This window comes from Oryctolagus cuniculus, chromosome 12, assembly GCF_051225735.1.
Source record: "Oryctolagus cuniculus isolate XC-2025 breed Fujian yellow rabbit chromosome 12, ASM5122573v1, whole genome shotgun sequence".
NCBI lineage: Eukaryota > Metazoa > Chordata > Mammalia > Lagomorpha > Leporidae > Oryctolagus > Oryctolagus cuniculus.
This window is the reverse complement of record NC_142878.1, coordinates 9,372,362-9,388,827: the sequence shown is the minus strand read 5'-3', so window position 1 is coordinate 9,388,827 and position 16,466 is coordinate 9,372,362. Positions and strand designations below refer to the sequence as shown.

The 16,466-nt window shown below is 39.7% G+C and overlaps 1 protein-coding gene across 18 annotated transcripts in view; it reads right to left on the bottom strand.

The window, feature by feature from the left end:
* Positions 1-16,466, bottom strand: part of MEF2A (myocyte enhancer factor 2A) — a 152,246-nt gene that overhangs the window by 40,751 nt on the left and 95,029 nt on the right. For 11 of the 18 annotated variants that reach the window (XM_089311163.1, XM_051822954.3, XM_089311161.1 and 8 more), the window contains 3 exons: positions 3,897-4,034; positions 1,679-1,898; positions 313-372 (listed from right to left, as the gene is read on the bottom strand). In XM_089311163.1, coding sequence (XP_089167289.1) covers positions 313-372; positions 1,679-1,898; positions 3,897-4,034 — 418 coding nt within the window. Of the gene's footprint in view, positions 1-312; positions 373-1,678; positions 1,899-3,896; positions 4,035-4,099; positions 4,232-16,466 lie in introns of all 18 variants that reach the window. The other 7 variants (XM_089311162.1, XM_051822957.3, XM_070053509.2 and 4 more) reach the window with 1 other exon arrangement.

Here is a 16,466-nt window from a genome sequence, read left to right as displayed (position 1 = left end):
AGTCTAACTTTGGTGAGGACAGGAAACACAGAAAGTTTCTCCTTAAGAAAATGTCTTGATGTTAATGTTGCATTAAGGCAATTTAGTCTACAGAGAAGAATAATGTGTGGTATGGAGGTGGTAACATTTATTGAATGAATGAGTAACTGAACTTGAGGTCAAAGTATAAGCAAATAGGAGCGCTGTGGAAAAAACGTTAGCTATTAAAGTAATCCTCTGAAGGAAATCTGGTAAAAGCCCTTGTTTCAGAGAAAACATTTTTTTTATCTCAGGTATCATAGGTGCCTACAAAGTGAAAGAAAAGTCACTTACCCACTGGGCTGCCTCCAGCTCCATTCGGCATTGTGAGGTCTGTAGTGCTCAACATCCCACCTAACAGTGTCACAGAGAGGAGGACAGGACAGAGAAAGGATATGAATTAGCTCTTATTCTCTGATTATGAAGTAAACAGAGGTAACGGTCAGTCCTTTCCGCAGAAACCACAAAAATCAAACTGGGGGCTGGTACGGTGGCAAAGCACATAAAGCCACCGCCACCGGAGACAATGGCACCCCCGTAAGCTCCAGTTCCAGTCCTGGCTGCCACACTGCCAATCCAGCTCTCTGCTAATGGTATGGGAAAAGCACCAGGGGATGGCCCAAGTACTTGAGCCCTAGCCAGCCTCGTGGGAGACTGGGATAAAGATCCTGGCTCCTGGCTTTGTCCTGGCCCATCCCCAGATATTGTGGCCATCTCGGGCATGAACCACCGGACTGAGGATCTCTGGCTCTCCCTCTTTCAAATAAATAAATCTTAAAAAAAAAATCAGACTGAGGTTGGCATTAAAATGTATTTAATGATAAAAATGGAGACAGCATGCATGCAGTACCATTAAATCCTGGACTAGAGGCTGGTGCTGTAGGTTAAGCCTCTGCCTGTTGCACTGGCTTCCCATATGAGCGCCGGTTTGAGTCCCAGCCGCTCTATTTTCGATCCAGCTTCCTGTTAATGGCCTGGGAAAGCAGTGAAAGATGGCCCAAGTGCTTTGGCTCCTGCATTCAGGTGGGAGACCCAAAAGAAGCTCTTGGCTCCTGGCTTCTGACTGATTCAGCTCTGGCCACTGCAGCCATCTGTGGAGTGAATCAGTGGATGGAAGACCTCTCTTTCTGTCTCTCCCTCTGTCTGTAACTCTGTCTCTCAAATAAACAAATTAATCTTAAAAAAAAAAATCTTGGACTCGAGGGAAAGGAGACATTACATTACACTGACTAAAGCCATAAATGCACTGCCAAATGTTTGCTGAATTAATTAATTCAGGAAAGAAAAAATGGAAAAGAAAAACAACAACATAGTTTAACTCTAAGCAGGTAAGTCTATCTCTGTCCTAACATAAATGGCCCACACTCAACTTTTTCTTTGTTTATAACATTCTAATTAAATTTTCTCCTTGTCAAAGTGTGGCTTTCTTATGACAAGGAGAGCTTATGAATAATAGGTTCTCCACATTGTCCACCTTGGCTGACACTATGCCAGATGTACAAATTTAAAAAAAAATCTTAAAATGCAGTTAGTCACACAGCAGTGACTCTTATTCATCAAAGCAACAAAATTAAGACTAGCAGAATAAGAAATTGCTAAATTAGCAATTAGTTTCTCACCCTTTTTGTTGAGGAATCAGCAAACAAACATCACTACACACCTGCATTACCAGTACTTGGCGGTCTCTGAGGAGCTCCAGGGGACACATTTCTATGTAACGTAGCTTGAGGTGGAGAGAGCATGCTCGAATCTGCTAAAGTTGAGCTGGCTGCCAAAGATGGGGACACAAGTGAATTCCCTGGGTTACTGTAGGGCAAAGCACTAGGGCTGGTCACGGGGACTGTGACAGACATTGAGAAGTTCTGAGGTGGCAAACCAGGCTGTAAACAAAAAACAAAAAGGAGAAAACTGTTAGCTTCCTTTTCACCTACATTAAGTAACTTATAAACTTTTAATTTCACAAGGTAAAATTAAAAGTACAGTACAGGGTAAGTTGTTACTATATCAATCTTCAAGTTCAAGCTGTGTTTCTTTAAAATTATATTTGAACATGAATATGTTTGATACTGAAACTCTGAATTTCAAATTTTTATAAATACATATACACTACAAAATGTATCATTGTTATCAAGTAAGCATAAATTAGCACTTCAATATAAACAAGTTTAGTAACATTATATTTCTACAGGGAAATCAAAAACATAATAAAAGAGAAAAAGAATACACATTTACTATTAGCTTAATAAGTCAAATTTGGGGCATTATAAATAAGTCTCCAGTTTGATTTAACTGAGGATATTCTTAATGGACAAAGCTAAAGGAAAACAAATACACTAAGTATACAATCACAGTGTAATGAAACTGCAAAGAAAATCTATACAACAAAATTAACTGCCTACAAGCTAATAATGAATTTTTAGTAACTTCCTTAAATTTTATAGAGTAAATTAAATTATTAAATGTTATCTTCCTTCCCTCCAAAATATCCCATACCCGCTTTTAAAGGAATACTTTGTTTTCCTCTTGCATTTACTACACAGACCATTTACAATATAGTTTTAACAATGATAACTAACAGTCCTCTTTATCATTTAAAGTGGAAGAACAAAAACCTTCCTGCCCTCATTTTAAAACAGTGATTTCCAAAATAAGGTAACACTGCTAATTCAAAGTTAGAAAGATATAGTTTATGCATTCTATTTAACAGTTTATTTCAGGTAGAAAAATCATGATGAGTCATCAACAAACATAAAATAATGGATATAGGATCTTTTTTTTCTAAAAGTAGAACAATTTATTTGCATAATATTTTTCAGCTTGACATTAACTGCAACATCAACAACATCCCAGTGAAGACACAGAAAGGATTGATTCTGTTTGATGCTCTTTTGTTTTTAAGAACAATAATGGTAGCAGTCCAAAAGGACCTCCTCAAAGCTATTTTCTGTGAACCGCTTCATCTTATAATATAGAACTGTTTTGAAGAAATGATCTATGACACATACTTTAGGGTACAGTTTTAAGGGAATTAGCTTTGATATTAAAGTAATTTGTTCCATGAAGGCTACATTAACATATACAAAATAAGGAAATTAAATCCAGAATTTCAGTCTTAAATAACTTTTGCAAAATGGAACTTCCAATGAGAATTCTCAAGTTCACAAGTATGAGCTCAGCGAGGAAATTTTTCACTATATTTAAATGTCTGGTTAAAGTAACTGTTTAGCAACCAGTTTAACAACATTGCTTCTCTAATTTAAGATTAAGCTCTTTCTCAGTACCTGTAGCATAAGCAAAGCATATGAATTTGAAGGTACCACTACCAAATGATTCCGGAAAATTTACAAAGAGACAAACAGAAGTAAACTTAAATTACTACTATTACAGCAACCATATACAATAATTAAAATAATTTAGAAAACACCATATTCTGTAACAAATCCAATTACTTCACAATTTACATTCTGAAGATCTATTTGAACACATATAATAACCTTTTTTAAGTTACGAGAGAGAGTTTCGTGGAAGTCTCATATATTCTGTACAAAAAATCATGGAATTTTAGAGCTGGAAGGGACCTTAAAAACTGCATGAACCAAATCCTCATTTTACAGAGAAAGACAAAAAGAATTCATGATGTATGCAAAGTGCATGGAGTAATAAGAAGCAGAACCTGGACTAAGATGTTTTCTCTTCACTTCTACGTTGAAGATAATGAATATGCACAATTATAAGATTTCAGCAGTTTTATTTTAAAATTCTATAAAAGAAAAAATACTTTTCCATTCTACTTATGGTCATCATCCATTCTAAAAATAAATGTGTAGCTAATTTCTTCATGCACAGATAAAAGCACAAACCATACTCTTAGTACTCACTGCGATTTTATGATTCCGCATCATATTATCAAATTCCTCATTAATTTTTTTATATTTTTCTTCTGTATGTGGAGTTAGCACATATGAAGTATCAGGGTCTGGGCTGTCGCACCCTCTGTGTTCCTTCTTGTTCAGAGCCTAAATAATGAAGTTAACAAAAAGGATCAACAAATAAAAAGTAGAGGTAAAGTAGAAGTACTTACAGGGCCACGTTTGAAAATAAAATCACTATCTTCATTTAGTTTGCTGAATCTGTCCTCCGAGAGTGGACTGTGCTCAAAGTAATCGTCAGCATCAGGGCTCTCACAACCATTAAGGCCTTTCTTTCTTAAAGTCTGAAATACAATTGGAAAATTCACATACAAATAATACTAACTTGCCATGAGTGTTTTTTGTAAAATTTATTAAGAGAGCACAGACTGAATGAACTGAATTAAACAAGAGCCACTGAAAGTTTTTAAATCATCACAAATGTACTGACTCTTCAAATAACATGTTAGATATAAGCAAGATTTAACATTTGAGTAACTTTATATATTGACATTACTTTCTGCCTGTGAGAATTTATCCTACTCACCAGAAATTAGAATAAAAATCCCAATATTTTCATTCCTCAATTGTTCTTGAATATAATCACTTTCCTACATAATTTTGAAATACAAAAGCTCAAATTTAGTATTTTTTACATATGTCAGTAATGACTCCTATGAGGAATGAACATATTGATAATAAGTTTTTCAGATGAATTACCTCCTTCTTTGCTAACTCTTTCTACAGAGCCCCTTCTTGGTTTGCTTTATTCAACTGAATCGAATTTCTAGAGAATTTTGTTGAGTATCATTAAAATATCTCCTGGACCATGTTGATCTTCCCCACCTTACTTCAGAGTAAAAAATATAGGGAACAGTTAGTTTACTGACATTTAATATTTTAACTTAAAGTCATCACAAAATAGTTTGTCTAATAGTATTCAAAAGAATTAAAAATCAAGGGCTCAAAGATTTATGTAACACTCATAAACCTTCAAAATGTCTAAAATTTTTTTTATTCTTAATGAATGTTACTTTAAGTAAGAGTTAGTGAAATGCACAACATAACCAGCTTTGAGATTTGTTTATTAGAAGTTCCTAGTTTCCAAGTCAGTCTACCTAACAAAGGAAGCAAAATTTGATTTAAAAACTGGTCCTAAGATAATCAATAAATGATTACTTGAATTAGATTTAATGTATGCTTTTCATTATTTCATAATATAAAACATGATTTGCAATGACTGTAGATATTTATTTTACCCCTTTTTTCTCACAGAGAAAGTAGGACGTGAACAATATGTTAAGATTTGAAAATTTTTTCATAGTAACTCTAAAGTCACATTATTTTTAAAATTTAATTTTTTTATTTTGCATGCTTAAGGAATCATAAACATTCATTAATCTAAGTGCATCAGATTCTCAAATCACTTGGCATGTACTAGGAAGTGCATACAAAATGCTTGAAGCTCCCACGATGACACAAACACTAAACCTGAGCATACAGCAAACATTACGCCTGTTTCCCCACACCTACCCCCCGCACTAAGCTAATCTGGTGGGCATTTATGTGTTCATAGCCATAAAAGGTTCCATTATTCAGAACATTACAGGATAGACATTTACCCTCCCCTATCCAAGGTAGCAAGTTCTACTTGCCAAATCTCTGCAAGTTGCTATCAGCAGTGAAAATGTTAACACTCAGAATACTGGAACACAGTGCACTCTTAGAACCTACACAGCCCTGGAACAACAATTTAATAGGTACCTACACACAAATCTTACAATAAAGCTGTAGATTTATTCTAGCCCTAAATCTCTGGGTACTTCCCCCTAATTTTTATGCATCTTAAAGGCTAGTTAACTGCTCTTGGAATACTGAAATGCTTATCGCTAAACTTTCCGTGAATAGCAGTCACCAAGGATGTATCTTTTTGTTTTTTAATCTACAGAGGAAATAGAATATAGTTTTTGTTCAATAATTCTATGAAACTTTTACTATACAAGAGTAAGGTTAGGGGCCGGCACTATGGTGTAGTGGGTAAAGCCACTGCCTGCAGTGTCAGCATCCTATATGGGCTCCGGTTCGAGTCCCAGCCACTCCACTTCTGATCCAGCTCACTGCTATGGCCTATGAAAGCAGTGGAGGATGGCCTGAGTCCTTGGCCCCTGCACCAGCGTGGGAGACCTGGAAGAAGCTCCTGACTCTTGGCTTCAGATAGGTGCAGCTCCAGCAGTTGTGGCCATCTAGGGAGTGAACCATCAGATGGAAAACCTTTCTCCTTCTCTCTCTACCTCTGCCTCTCTGACTTTCAAATAAATAAATAAATCTTTAAAAAAAAAGAGAGAGAGAGAGAGAGAGAGAGAGAGAGAGAGAGAGAGTAAGGTTACCCCTGGTTGGACTATGAGAAAGGAGAGTATTCTGCTATCTCCAGTCCTGCAAACCTTCACTTCAGACACAGCTCCTGTCACTGGGAGGGACCTAAGAGGCTGTATCAGCCTGCAGATAACCGCTAATGTGCCTCTATTTGACAGCCAACTTTTGTCTCCTTATCACCAAAACATGAAGAGTTGTTACAGGAACCCAACTACCATAAAAGACTTTTTCTGTCCTCTTTATCATTACCAAATAGCAGAACAGTGAAAGTTTCTCTTATGTCACTGGTACTAGAAAGTGGAATGCTGCAAACCATTAACAAAGCCGGGTGGGGCACACAAGAAACAGGCAGCTTCAGTTTTCTCACATGCTTCAAGTCAGCCATAATAAAAACACCTGCTCAATGAAGAACACAGTCTGAAAAGGTCACCACTATGAGGAATCTGCTTGTAAGTGGAAAAAAAAAATGCACCAGGATTACTAGTTTCCCACACTCTCTGGCGACTGCTGATTATCATCGTACTCCATTCTAAAGTAAACAGAACTTCTTTATTTCTTGTAATGTGACAAACACTTTATTTCTTGTACAAGAAACACTTTATTTCTTGTAATGTGACAAACACTTTTTCAGTACTGTTCTGGCAAGCATAAAGAGAAACTCAATTCTGGCAAGACAATTTCAAATTTCAGTGATGCGTCCCTTTTAGTTGATTTCTGCGCTAACCAGCTGTAATATTTTTGCAGGTTCCCTTAGTAATTAATGAGCTAAAGCCTTTGACTCACATTTTACATGTGTCTGAGAATCATGATTTTATAGTTTTTGAAAATTATCTGTTATCAGTTATAAGTTGTGAAACTGTCCCTGACTTATTATAGACAGCAGATCTATACTTAGGGGAAAAAAAAAAAAGATTTCCAGGAACCCCTGACAAGACTCAGTATTGAGGTAAGTATTGGTTTTTAAAAGAAAAATGTGTTTAAAAAATTTAAAGCTTTTGAAAATGATCATCTAATTATCTGTATTCACTCATGGTGACATCAGGCATTTTAAAAATGGCAGAAAAGTTGTGACCTTTCCGTACTCATATGCAAGAAATTAGATTAAGGCTTAATTCCAACAATTCAGGAATTAAATGTTATTAACATCACAGCATTCAGAGTGTTAACTGTAAAACAACAAACCCTACAATTTCCTGAAGCTGGATTCCCTTCTATCTGAAGCTACTGATCTGAAGTGGAACTGACCGGGGCTGGGGGGGGAGGGGGGGAGGAATGTTCTATCTGTTAACATTCTGAGAGAAGAGGCATCCCTAGATCACATCCACACTCTTTCCGAGCTGGAAATGCCCAAATTAAACTCAAAACTAAGACAGAATTTTGGTTTTGGGCATTAATTAAACCACTTTCACCTAAATGAAGAGGAGCTTAAAACCTCCTATATATCAATCCAAAACACATTAGGAAGGCTATTTTTTTTAAATTACTTTATATTTTTTATTTTTAATTGACACATAACTGAATATAATAATGAGGTGCAATGTGATACTTCAATACATGTACAAGTACACTCTTGAGTTTCAAATTTCCATATCAATTTAAGCAAAAAGCAAAACACTAGGATTTAGTGGGTATCCTGACCAGAACCTCCATTTATTTTATATACACCTTTGTTTCCTGACAACTTAACAGAGGTGGACATCAGTTAACTTGTAGTATGTTCACTGCAGCTACAAATAATTCTTGTTTGTAGAAATTATTTCCTGCCTGTGGGCATTAATCAGTTTGTTTCTATCTACAAACTCATTTCAGCACCCTTTAGTTATAACTCATTCAATTTATTTCTACATGAAGACCATCAGTTGTGCCTCCAGAGTCACCTTGCAAACCAGCTTTGGAGGCAAAGATGAGAAGACCTGGAGCCCGTGGGACACAGTCGATAGAGCCAGGCCTTCAGGAAGCCAAGTATTCCTTCCTGTCTGGGTGCCACTTGCTTGCATCCTTCCAATAAATCCTTCCTTTAACTTGAGCTGCTTTAAATTTAAGGGTTTCTGTCTCTTATAGTGAAACAATCTTAATGAAGAAAAAAAAAAAAACTGTAATTCTCTTAGGCCACACAAATTAGTATTAACAATGTCATATAATTCTCAAAGTAAGTCTGGCTAGTCTTTCCACAAACCAGAATCCAGAGCGAGTCCCAACCCTTAGGGGACAATTATTTACACTATTTTTGGCTAAAGATAACCAATTCAAATAATGTACTTGCTCTAACGAAGATCTTTAAAGTCATGTGTTCTAGTATTGTACCTACAGAGTCCTAGCAACCTCACATTTCCACTTCAAGGAAGCAGGTACAGAATTCGGAGGATATGCTATTGCTTGGAAGACCCTGTACACCTAACGTCTGGTTTTCTAGTCTGCCTGCTGAATTTCTTGGTGAAATGGAGATGGAAAGAATGGGAAGAGAGGAAAGAAAGGAAAAGACTTGAGGAGAACAAACAATGCTGTTTAGACTTTTCTTCAAGTATATCCAGGTTTTCTTTTATATAATAAATTTAACACATTCAAAATGGATTATTAACTAGGCAGGGGTAGCCAAATAAAACTGGGCTTCATTTAGCTTATATGCATCATTAAACATATATTTAAAACATATATATGTTTATAATATAATATACAATAAAAATATATTGTTTATGTACAATTATATGCACATACAAGTAGACTTCAAAAAATCTGTGGAAAATGGCAGTTAAAAGATGTTTATTTTGGGGCTGGCACTGTGGCATAGTAGGTAGCGGCATCTGCCTATATGAGCACTGGTTCACATGCCAGCGGCTTCATTCCTGATCCAGCTCCCTGCTAATGCGCCTGGGAAAGAAGCGGAAGATAGGCAAACGACTTGTGCCCCAGCACCCACGTGGGAAACCTAGAAGTTCCTGGTCCCTAGCCTTGGCCTGGCCCAGCTCCAACTGCTGCGGCCATTTGGGGAGTGAACCAGAGGATGGAAGATCCCCTCCCTCCTTCTCTCTCTGTAACTCTGCCTTTCACATAAATCTTAAAAATTCTGATGAAAAAACAAAGAAATCCACACATAAGACACATCTGCAAAAAGTTCATGAAAATGTATACAATTAAAAAAATCCATGGATTTCAAATATTTTTTGTACCAAAACATATTTTTAAAAAGTTTATTATTTATTTATTTGAAAGGCTGGGGGGCAGAAAGGGAGAGGGGAAGGGAGGGAGGGAGGCAGAGATCTTTCATCCACTGGTTCACTCTCCAAATGGTCTCAACGATAGGGGTTGGTGTTGGCAAGGCCAGGAGCCTGGAACTGCATCTGAGTCTTCCATGTGGGTGGCAGAGACCCCAGTACTTGGACCATCTCCTACTGCCTTCCCAGTAGCACTTGCAAGGAGCTGGACTGAAGTGGTGTAGCTGGCAGTGGGATATGAGATGCCAACATTGCAAGCAATAGCTTAACCCTGCTGCACCACAACAGCACCTTCTAAAATCTTTTTATTCTTCTTTTCCCATAAACTTTTTGAAGTACCCTCATATACATTCACACACATAGATCTATTACTACAAGTTTTGCATTTAAAGAGTTAATAAAGCAGAATGTTTTTCACTATGTTTACATAATATTTTAGCCATGTGGAATCTCAAACAAGAACTGATAAATATCCCAAGGGACTTACATTTCCTGGAATCGAGATATGCTATTAAATTTTTGATTCAAGAGTCTATACTACCTGGGTGTTCACTTAGCCCATAGACGGTAAACATGCGGTTTTAATTACTGCCTACTAAGAATTGAAAAAGTTTTAATATATGCTCAGCTTTATAGCGGCAACTATCAAAACCCATTCCAAATGAACAGAGTAACAAGCATGTCCTCCGCCTGCGGCGCCGGCACACCGGGTTCTAGTCCCGGTCGGGGCGCCAGATTCTGTCCCGGTTGTTCCTCTTCCAGGCCAGCTCTCTGCTGTGGCCTGGGAAGGCAGTGGAGGATGGCCCAAGTGCTTGGGCCCTGCACCCACATGGGAGACCAGGAGAAGCACCTGGCTCCTGGCTTTGGATCAGCGCAGTGAGCCAGCCGTAGCAGCCATTTGGGGGGTGAACCAACGGAAAAGGAAGACCTTTCTTTCTGTCTCTCTCTAACTCTGTCAAAAAAAAAAAAAAAAAAAAAGTATAGTTTTTAAATGTAAGAGAAGCTAGTCAATTAAATCAATCCACTATTTAACCACCCACCTTAAATCTTCTTTCTGTGCAGCAGGTGAGCTTTGTAAATACTAGCTGAATGGATAATTAGTACATCTAGCATTAAGACATAAGTGAATATTCATAAAATAAAGGAATAGTATGCCGTAAGTTCCAAGTGGAGCTAGACTATCAGAATATTTTAAAAATGAAAAAGTTTTTTCCTTTATTTTAATAATTTCTCATTTTGAAACACAATTTTTTAGTAGTTTACCAAGTAGACACATACCCTAGCTTGCCTATTTTTGAATGTCATGTAAATGGAACCATACACAATATATTATTATGCCTTATCTCATTATGTATGAGAATTATCTATCCACAGGGTTACACAGTTATAGCTTATTTGCTGTAATGAATTTGATACATTTGTTTGAAAAGCACTGATCCACTTTACTGCCATTAGACCCTGAGCTGCTTCAGAGCGTCATGACAACAGCACTGTGAGCACTGCGCAGTCTGGTGCAAACCTGCACGTGGTGCTCTGAGGCAGCCTGAGTGGTCTGCCCATAACACAGCCCCAGGGGCCAGCACTGCGGCTCGGCTCGCCTTAAGCCTCTTTATGAGACACCAGCACCCCACATGAGTGCCAGTTTGACTCCTGTCTGCTCTACTTCCGATCCAGTTCCCTGCCTAGGAAACCAGAAGATGGCCCAAAGAACTTGAGTCCCTGCCACCCGAATGGGAGACTTGGATGAAGTTCTAAGTTCTTGGTTTCAGCCTGGCCCAGCACCAGCCACTGCAGCCATTCAGGAAGCGAACTAGCAGATCAAAGAGAGATCTATCCCTTTCCCTCTCCCCTCCTTTAACTCACCCTTTCAAATAAATAAATATTTTTAATGTGGTTCTTCAGTTACAGCAAAATGCCAAACTCATTTTTTTAAGCAGTCGTATCAATGTAGATTCCTATGCAAAGTATTTAATCAGCATTTCACTGATTATAAATGAAATTAAGCACATTTCATATGAATTGTACCTGTTCAAGTATTTTGTCATTTACTGAGTTGTCTTTTTCCTATTAACAGATCAATTATTCTACACAAAATTAATATTAAGCCTTTGGCTAATTTTATGCACGGAGAAGAGTCTTTCCAATTGTCTGGCATGGTTGTTTAACTCCTGCCTTTGTATGAGAAGGAGGGAAAAAGAGTTTGGAATTTTAACATCGAATTTACCATTTGTATTCCTTTACAGGAGAGACAGAGATCTTCTATCTACTGATTCACTTCCAAATAGCTACAACAGCCAGGGCTGGGCCAGGCCTAAGCCAGGAGCCAGGAACTCCATCCTGGCCTCCCACATGGATAGCAGGGGTCCAGGTACTTAGGCCATGTTCCATGGCCTCCCCGGGCACTTTAACAGGAAGCTGAATGAAAAAGGGAGCAACAAGACTAAAACCAGCATTCTGATATGGGACGCCGGCACTGCAAGCTGCAGCTTAACCTGCTGTGCTACACAAGGCCCTATCACCTTGTTACTCTTCGGAGGGCATTCTTTTCCGTTTGAATTTCAGAACCAGTTGTCAAGTTCTTTAAAAATGGATTTGGGGTAGATATTTGGCCTAGTGGTTAAATACACTGGATGGGATAACAGGCATCCCCTATCCGTGTGCTGGACTGGAATGACAGCTGCTAATGCATACCCTGGCAGACAGATGATGGCTCGAGTAACCCACCCACAAAGAAGTACTCCACTCTCCTGGAATGCCAATCACAATGGAGGCTAAAACGTCTTAACTCAGTCTTTCTTCTTTCTGAAGTTCTGTTGGTATTTTCCATCTTTTTCTCTTTGTACTGAACCCTGAATAATGTCTTCCATCTTTCAGTTCACAAAATCTCTACAGCTATGGAAAACCTACTTCTATTATGTCTACTAAGTTTTTAGTTAACTTGAGCTATGTGTTTTTTCATACCTAAAAGTCTGTTTTGTCAATTCCTTTGTAATTTCCTGTTTTTGCAGATATTTTCAAGCTTGTGTTTTCCTTCTTAAAACATAAGTGAAATAGATCTATACTCTACATAATAATCGTATCTGAGCTGTTTGGGGTCAGTTTCTGCCACTTCTTGCTGCATTTGCATATTGTGCCTTGCTTTCTTCTATACTTGATTGTATTTTATTTCCTTGAGAGGTTAAGAGACAGAGAGAGAGAGAGACTGGCTGACTCCCACATACTGGTTCATTCCCCAAATATCTGCCAACAATCAGGAGTCAGGAATTCAACCCAAGTTTCCTGTGTGGGTGGCAGGGACTCAAGTCCTTGAGTCATCACCTGCTGCTCCCAGGATGCACATTATCAGAAAGCTGGAATCAACACTAGAGCCAGAATTCCAACCCAGGCATTCTGCTACAGGAAGCAGGTAACACAAACGGCAATTTAACTCTTATGCCAAACTCCCATCTCATCCCTCTCAAAAAAAGATTTTTATGGTAAAGATTAAGAAAAAAGGTGTTTTTCTTCAAACAGCACATAAATCTATTTCTTGTAGGTATCTAGGGCACTAGCGTTTTTGGATTTCTTATGTTATTATACGTTTGGCCTGCAGTTCTAATCAACACTGGTGGTTGTCCTGTGACCTCTCAGAGATGGGTTCTCTTTCGCTCTCTCTCTCTCTCTTATTCTCTCCCTTTTCACCCCTCTGCTCAGCACTAAATAACTCTCACTGTAATCATTTGGAAACAGAAGGCGGCAGTGGATATTCCTATTCCTAAGGTTTCAGTTTGATTGGGGTGGTGGTGGTGGTGGTGATTAAACTCACAAACTTAGAAATGGGACGGGTGTTTGGCTCAGCAGCTAAGACACCTGGCTGGGGTGTCCCCGTTCCCTGAGTGCCTAGGTTTGAATCCCAGCTCCAAGTCTGATTCCAGCTTTTTGTAAATGAACATCCTGAAAGGTAGTAGGTAATGGCGTAAGCAGTTGGGTCCCTGACACCTATGTAGGAAGCCTGACTGAGTTCCAAGTTCCTGGCTCTGGCCTGGCCCAGTCGCAGCCATTGCAGGCATCTGGGTAGTGAACAAGCACATGAGAGCTCTGATTACCACTCTGTATCTATCTCTCTGCTTCTCAAATAAATAAATAAAATAAACCTAGAAGTGATAACTCCCTTGCTCTGGAATGTGTAACTCTAAGTACTGTATCTGGGTGTATTAATATTGTCAGTAAACAGAACTTTGTAATATAAAATGCAACAGAACCTATGGAAACAACTTTCCTTGTATTCAAAAGAAACCTGAAAACTCTAAAACTTCCTTTCTTGGTATAATTTTCTTTTACACAGCAGCCATTTAGTCAAATGAACAGAAACTGATGAGTGCTTTTATTTATTTTGTTTTAGAGGCATAAAGAGACAGAAGACTCCATCTGCTGGTTCACTCCCCACATGAAGACCAAAGCTAGTGTGGGCCAGGCAAAGGACCAGCAGGGACGCAACCACTTGAGGGATCACCTGCTGCACCCCAGGGTGCACATCAGCAGAAAGCTGGGAAATGGGGCGCAGAGCCAGAACTCAAACGCAGGCCCTCCAATGTGGGACAGGGGTATCTCACATTTCATCTTAACCACTAGGTCAAATGTGTACCAAATGCTATCTGGAAAACCAAAGTGGGGGAAGAGCTCTTGTGTAATTAAACAGTCTGCTCTACTACAGTGTATTTTGAATGCAAATTACCTCACCTGCAAATAAGAGCAGGAAATGATGTCAGTATATTAAAGTCACTTTGGTTTCCTGGTCATTTTTCCTAGGTAAGGGAACAAGGAAAGAATAACATTACCAGGCCGGCGCTGTGGCACAGTGGCTGAAGCCGCCACCTGCAGTGCTGGCATCCCATACGGGAACCAGTTCAAGTCCCAGCTGCTCCACTTCTGATCCAGCTCTCGCCTGTGGCCTGGGAAAGCAGTAGAAGATGGTCCAAGTCCTTGGGCCCCTGCATCTGCGTGGGAGACCTGGAAGAAGCTCCTGACTCCTGGCTTCGGATCGGCTCAGCTCTGGCTGTTGTGGCTATTTGGGGAGTGAACAAGCAGATGGAAGACTCCCTCTCTCTCTCTGCCTCTCCTTCTCTGTGTAACTCGTTCAAATAAATAAATAAATCTTTAAAAAAAAAAAATGTTACAATCTTAAAACCGTTAGTAGCAAAAGGAAAGGAAAATGTCTTCAGATTGGCTGCTACTCTTAGTTGTGTTACTGAGCAACTCCACCTATCTCCCCAATTACTGTTTCTATTAACACTCAAAGCACGAAGTTGTGTGGGTTTTGCTGTTGATGAGATTTTTAGGTATGCAGAAACCACAAAATAGCAAAAGCTTGCATTTTTGGTTCCTTTTTTATGTTTGCTTCTCTAAATGTTTGAAGGAATACATATTAAGAGTAGATGTAGCCGGTGCCGCGGCTCAATAGGCTAATCCTCCGCCTTGTAGCACCGGCACACCGGGTTCTAGTCCCGGTCGGGGTGCCGGATTCTGTCCCGGTTGCCCCTCTTCCAGGCCAGCTCTCTGCTGTGGCCCGGGAGTGCAGTGGAGGATGGCTCAAGTGCTTGGGCCCTGCACCCCATGGGAGACCAGAAGAAGTACCTGGCTCCTGCCATTGGATCAGCGCGGTGCACCGGCCGCAGCGCGCCGGGCGCAGCAGCCATTGGAGGGTGAACCAATGGCAAAAGGAAGACCTTTCTCTCTGTCTCTCTCTCTCTGTCCACTCAGCCTGTCAAAAAAAAAAAGAGTATATGTGAGGGCTGGCACTGTGGCGCAACAGATTAAAGCCCTGGCCTGTGGCACCGGCATCCCATTATGGGTGATGGTTCTAGTCCCAGCTGCTCCTCTTCCAATCCAGATCTCTGCTATGGCCTGGGATAGCAGTAGAAAATGGCCCAAGTCCTTGGGCCGCTGCATCCACATGGGAGACCCGGAAGAAGCTCCTGGCTCCTGGCTTCAGATTGGCGCAGCTCCAGTCATGGCAGCCATTGAGGAGTGAACCAGTGGATGGAAATCCTCTCTGTCTCTACTTCTCTCTGGATCTCTGTTTTTCAAATAAATAAAATAAATCTTTAAAAAAAAAAAAAAAAAGAGTAGATGTGGGGGCCAGCGCTGTGGCGCAGCAGGTAAACCTACCACCTGCAGTGCTGGCATCCTTTATGGGTGCTGGTTCTAGTCCCAGCTGCTCCTCTTTCAATCCAGCTCTCTGCTATGGCCTGGGAAAGCAGCAGAAGATGGCCCAAGTCCTTGGGCCCCTGCACCTGCGTGGGGGACCCAGAAGAAGCTCCTGGCTCCTGACTGTCTCAGCTCTGGCCGTTGTAGCCATCTGGAGAGTGAACCAGCGGATGGAAGACCTTTCTCTCTGCCTCTGCAGCTCCATCTTTCAAATAAATAAATAAATCCTTTAAAAAATAAAGAGAGAGATACAGAAGAGGAGACAAGGAAACAAAAGCCATCACTGCTGGTCTTACAGAGCGAACAGAATAACATCGCCTTCATTCTTGCGCTTGCATTCCATTTAAATACACTTTATATTTTTGGCCCTATCAGCCTTTGTACTATTTCATGGAGTTTCAATTAAGAATATTATAGAAGCGTTAAAAATGAAGTAAGCAACAACACTCCTTCAGTTCCATTCTACAGGTCATTATTAAACTGAGCTGGATCTTTACTGAGTACTATGAGAAACACTAGCATTCTTTTGCCTCTGGGGGTCTAAAGTCTTTCTAGAAAGACGATCTCCCAGAGAACATTACTAAGTCTTATGTTGTCATGATGTACTGACATGACCTGAGAAAAGCCTTTTACTGGCTTTGGATTCAGCTTTCTTATTAGTTGGCTGAAGTAGAGAACCAGGTAAAGATTCCCTAACCTTGCGACTGGTGCTGTGGAGCAGCGGGAAAAGCTGCCACCTGCAGTGTCAGCATCCCATACGCACGCTGGT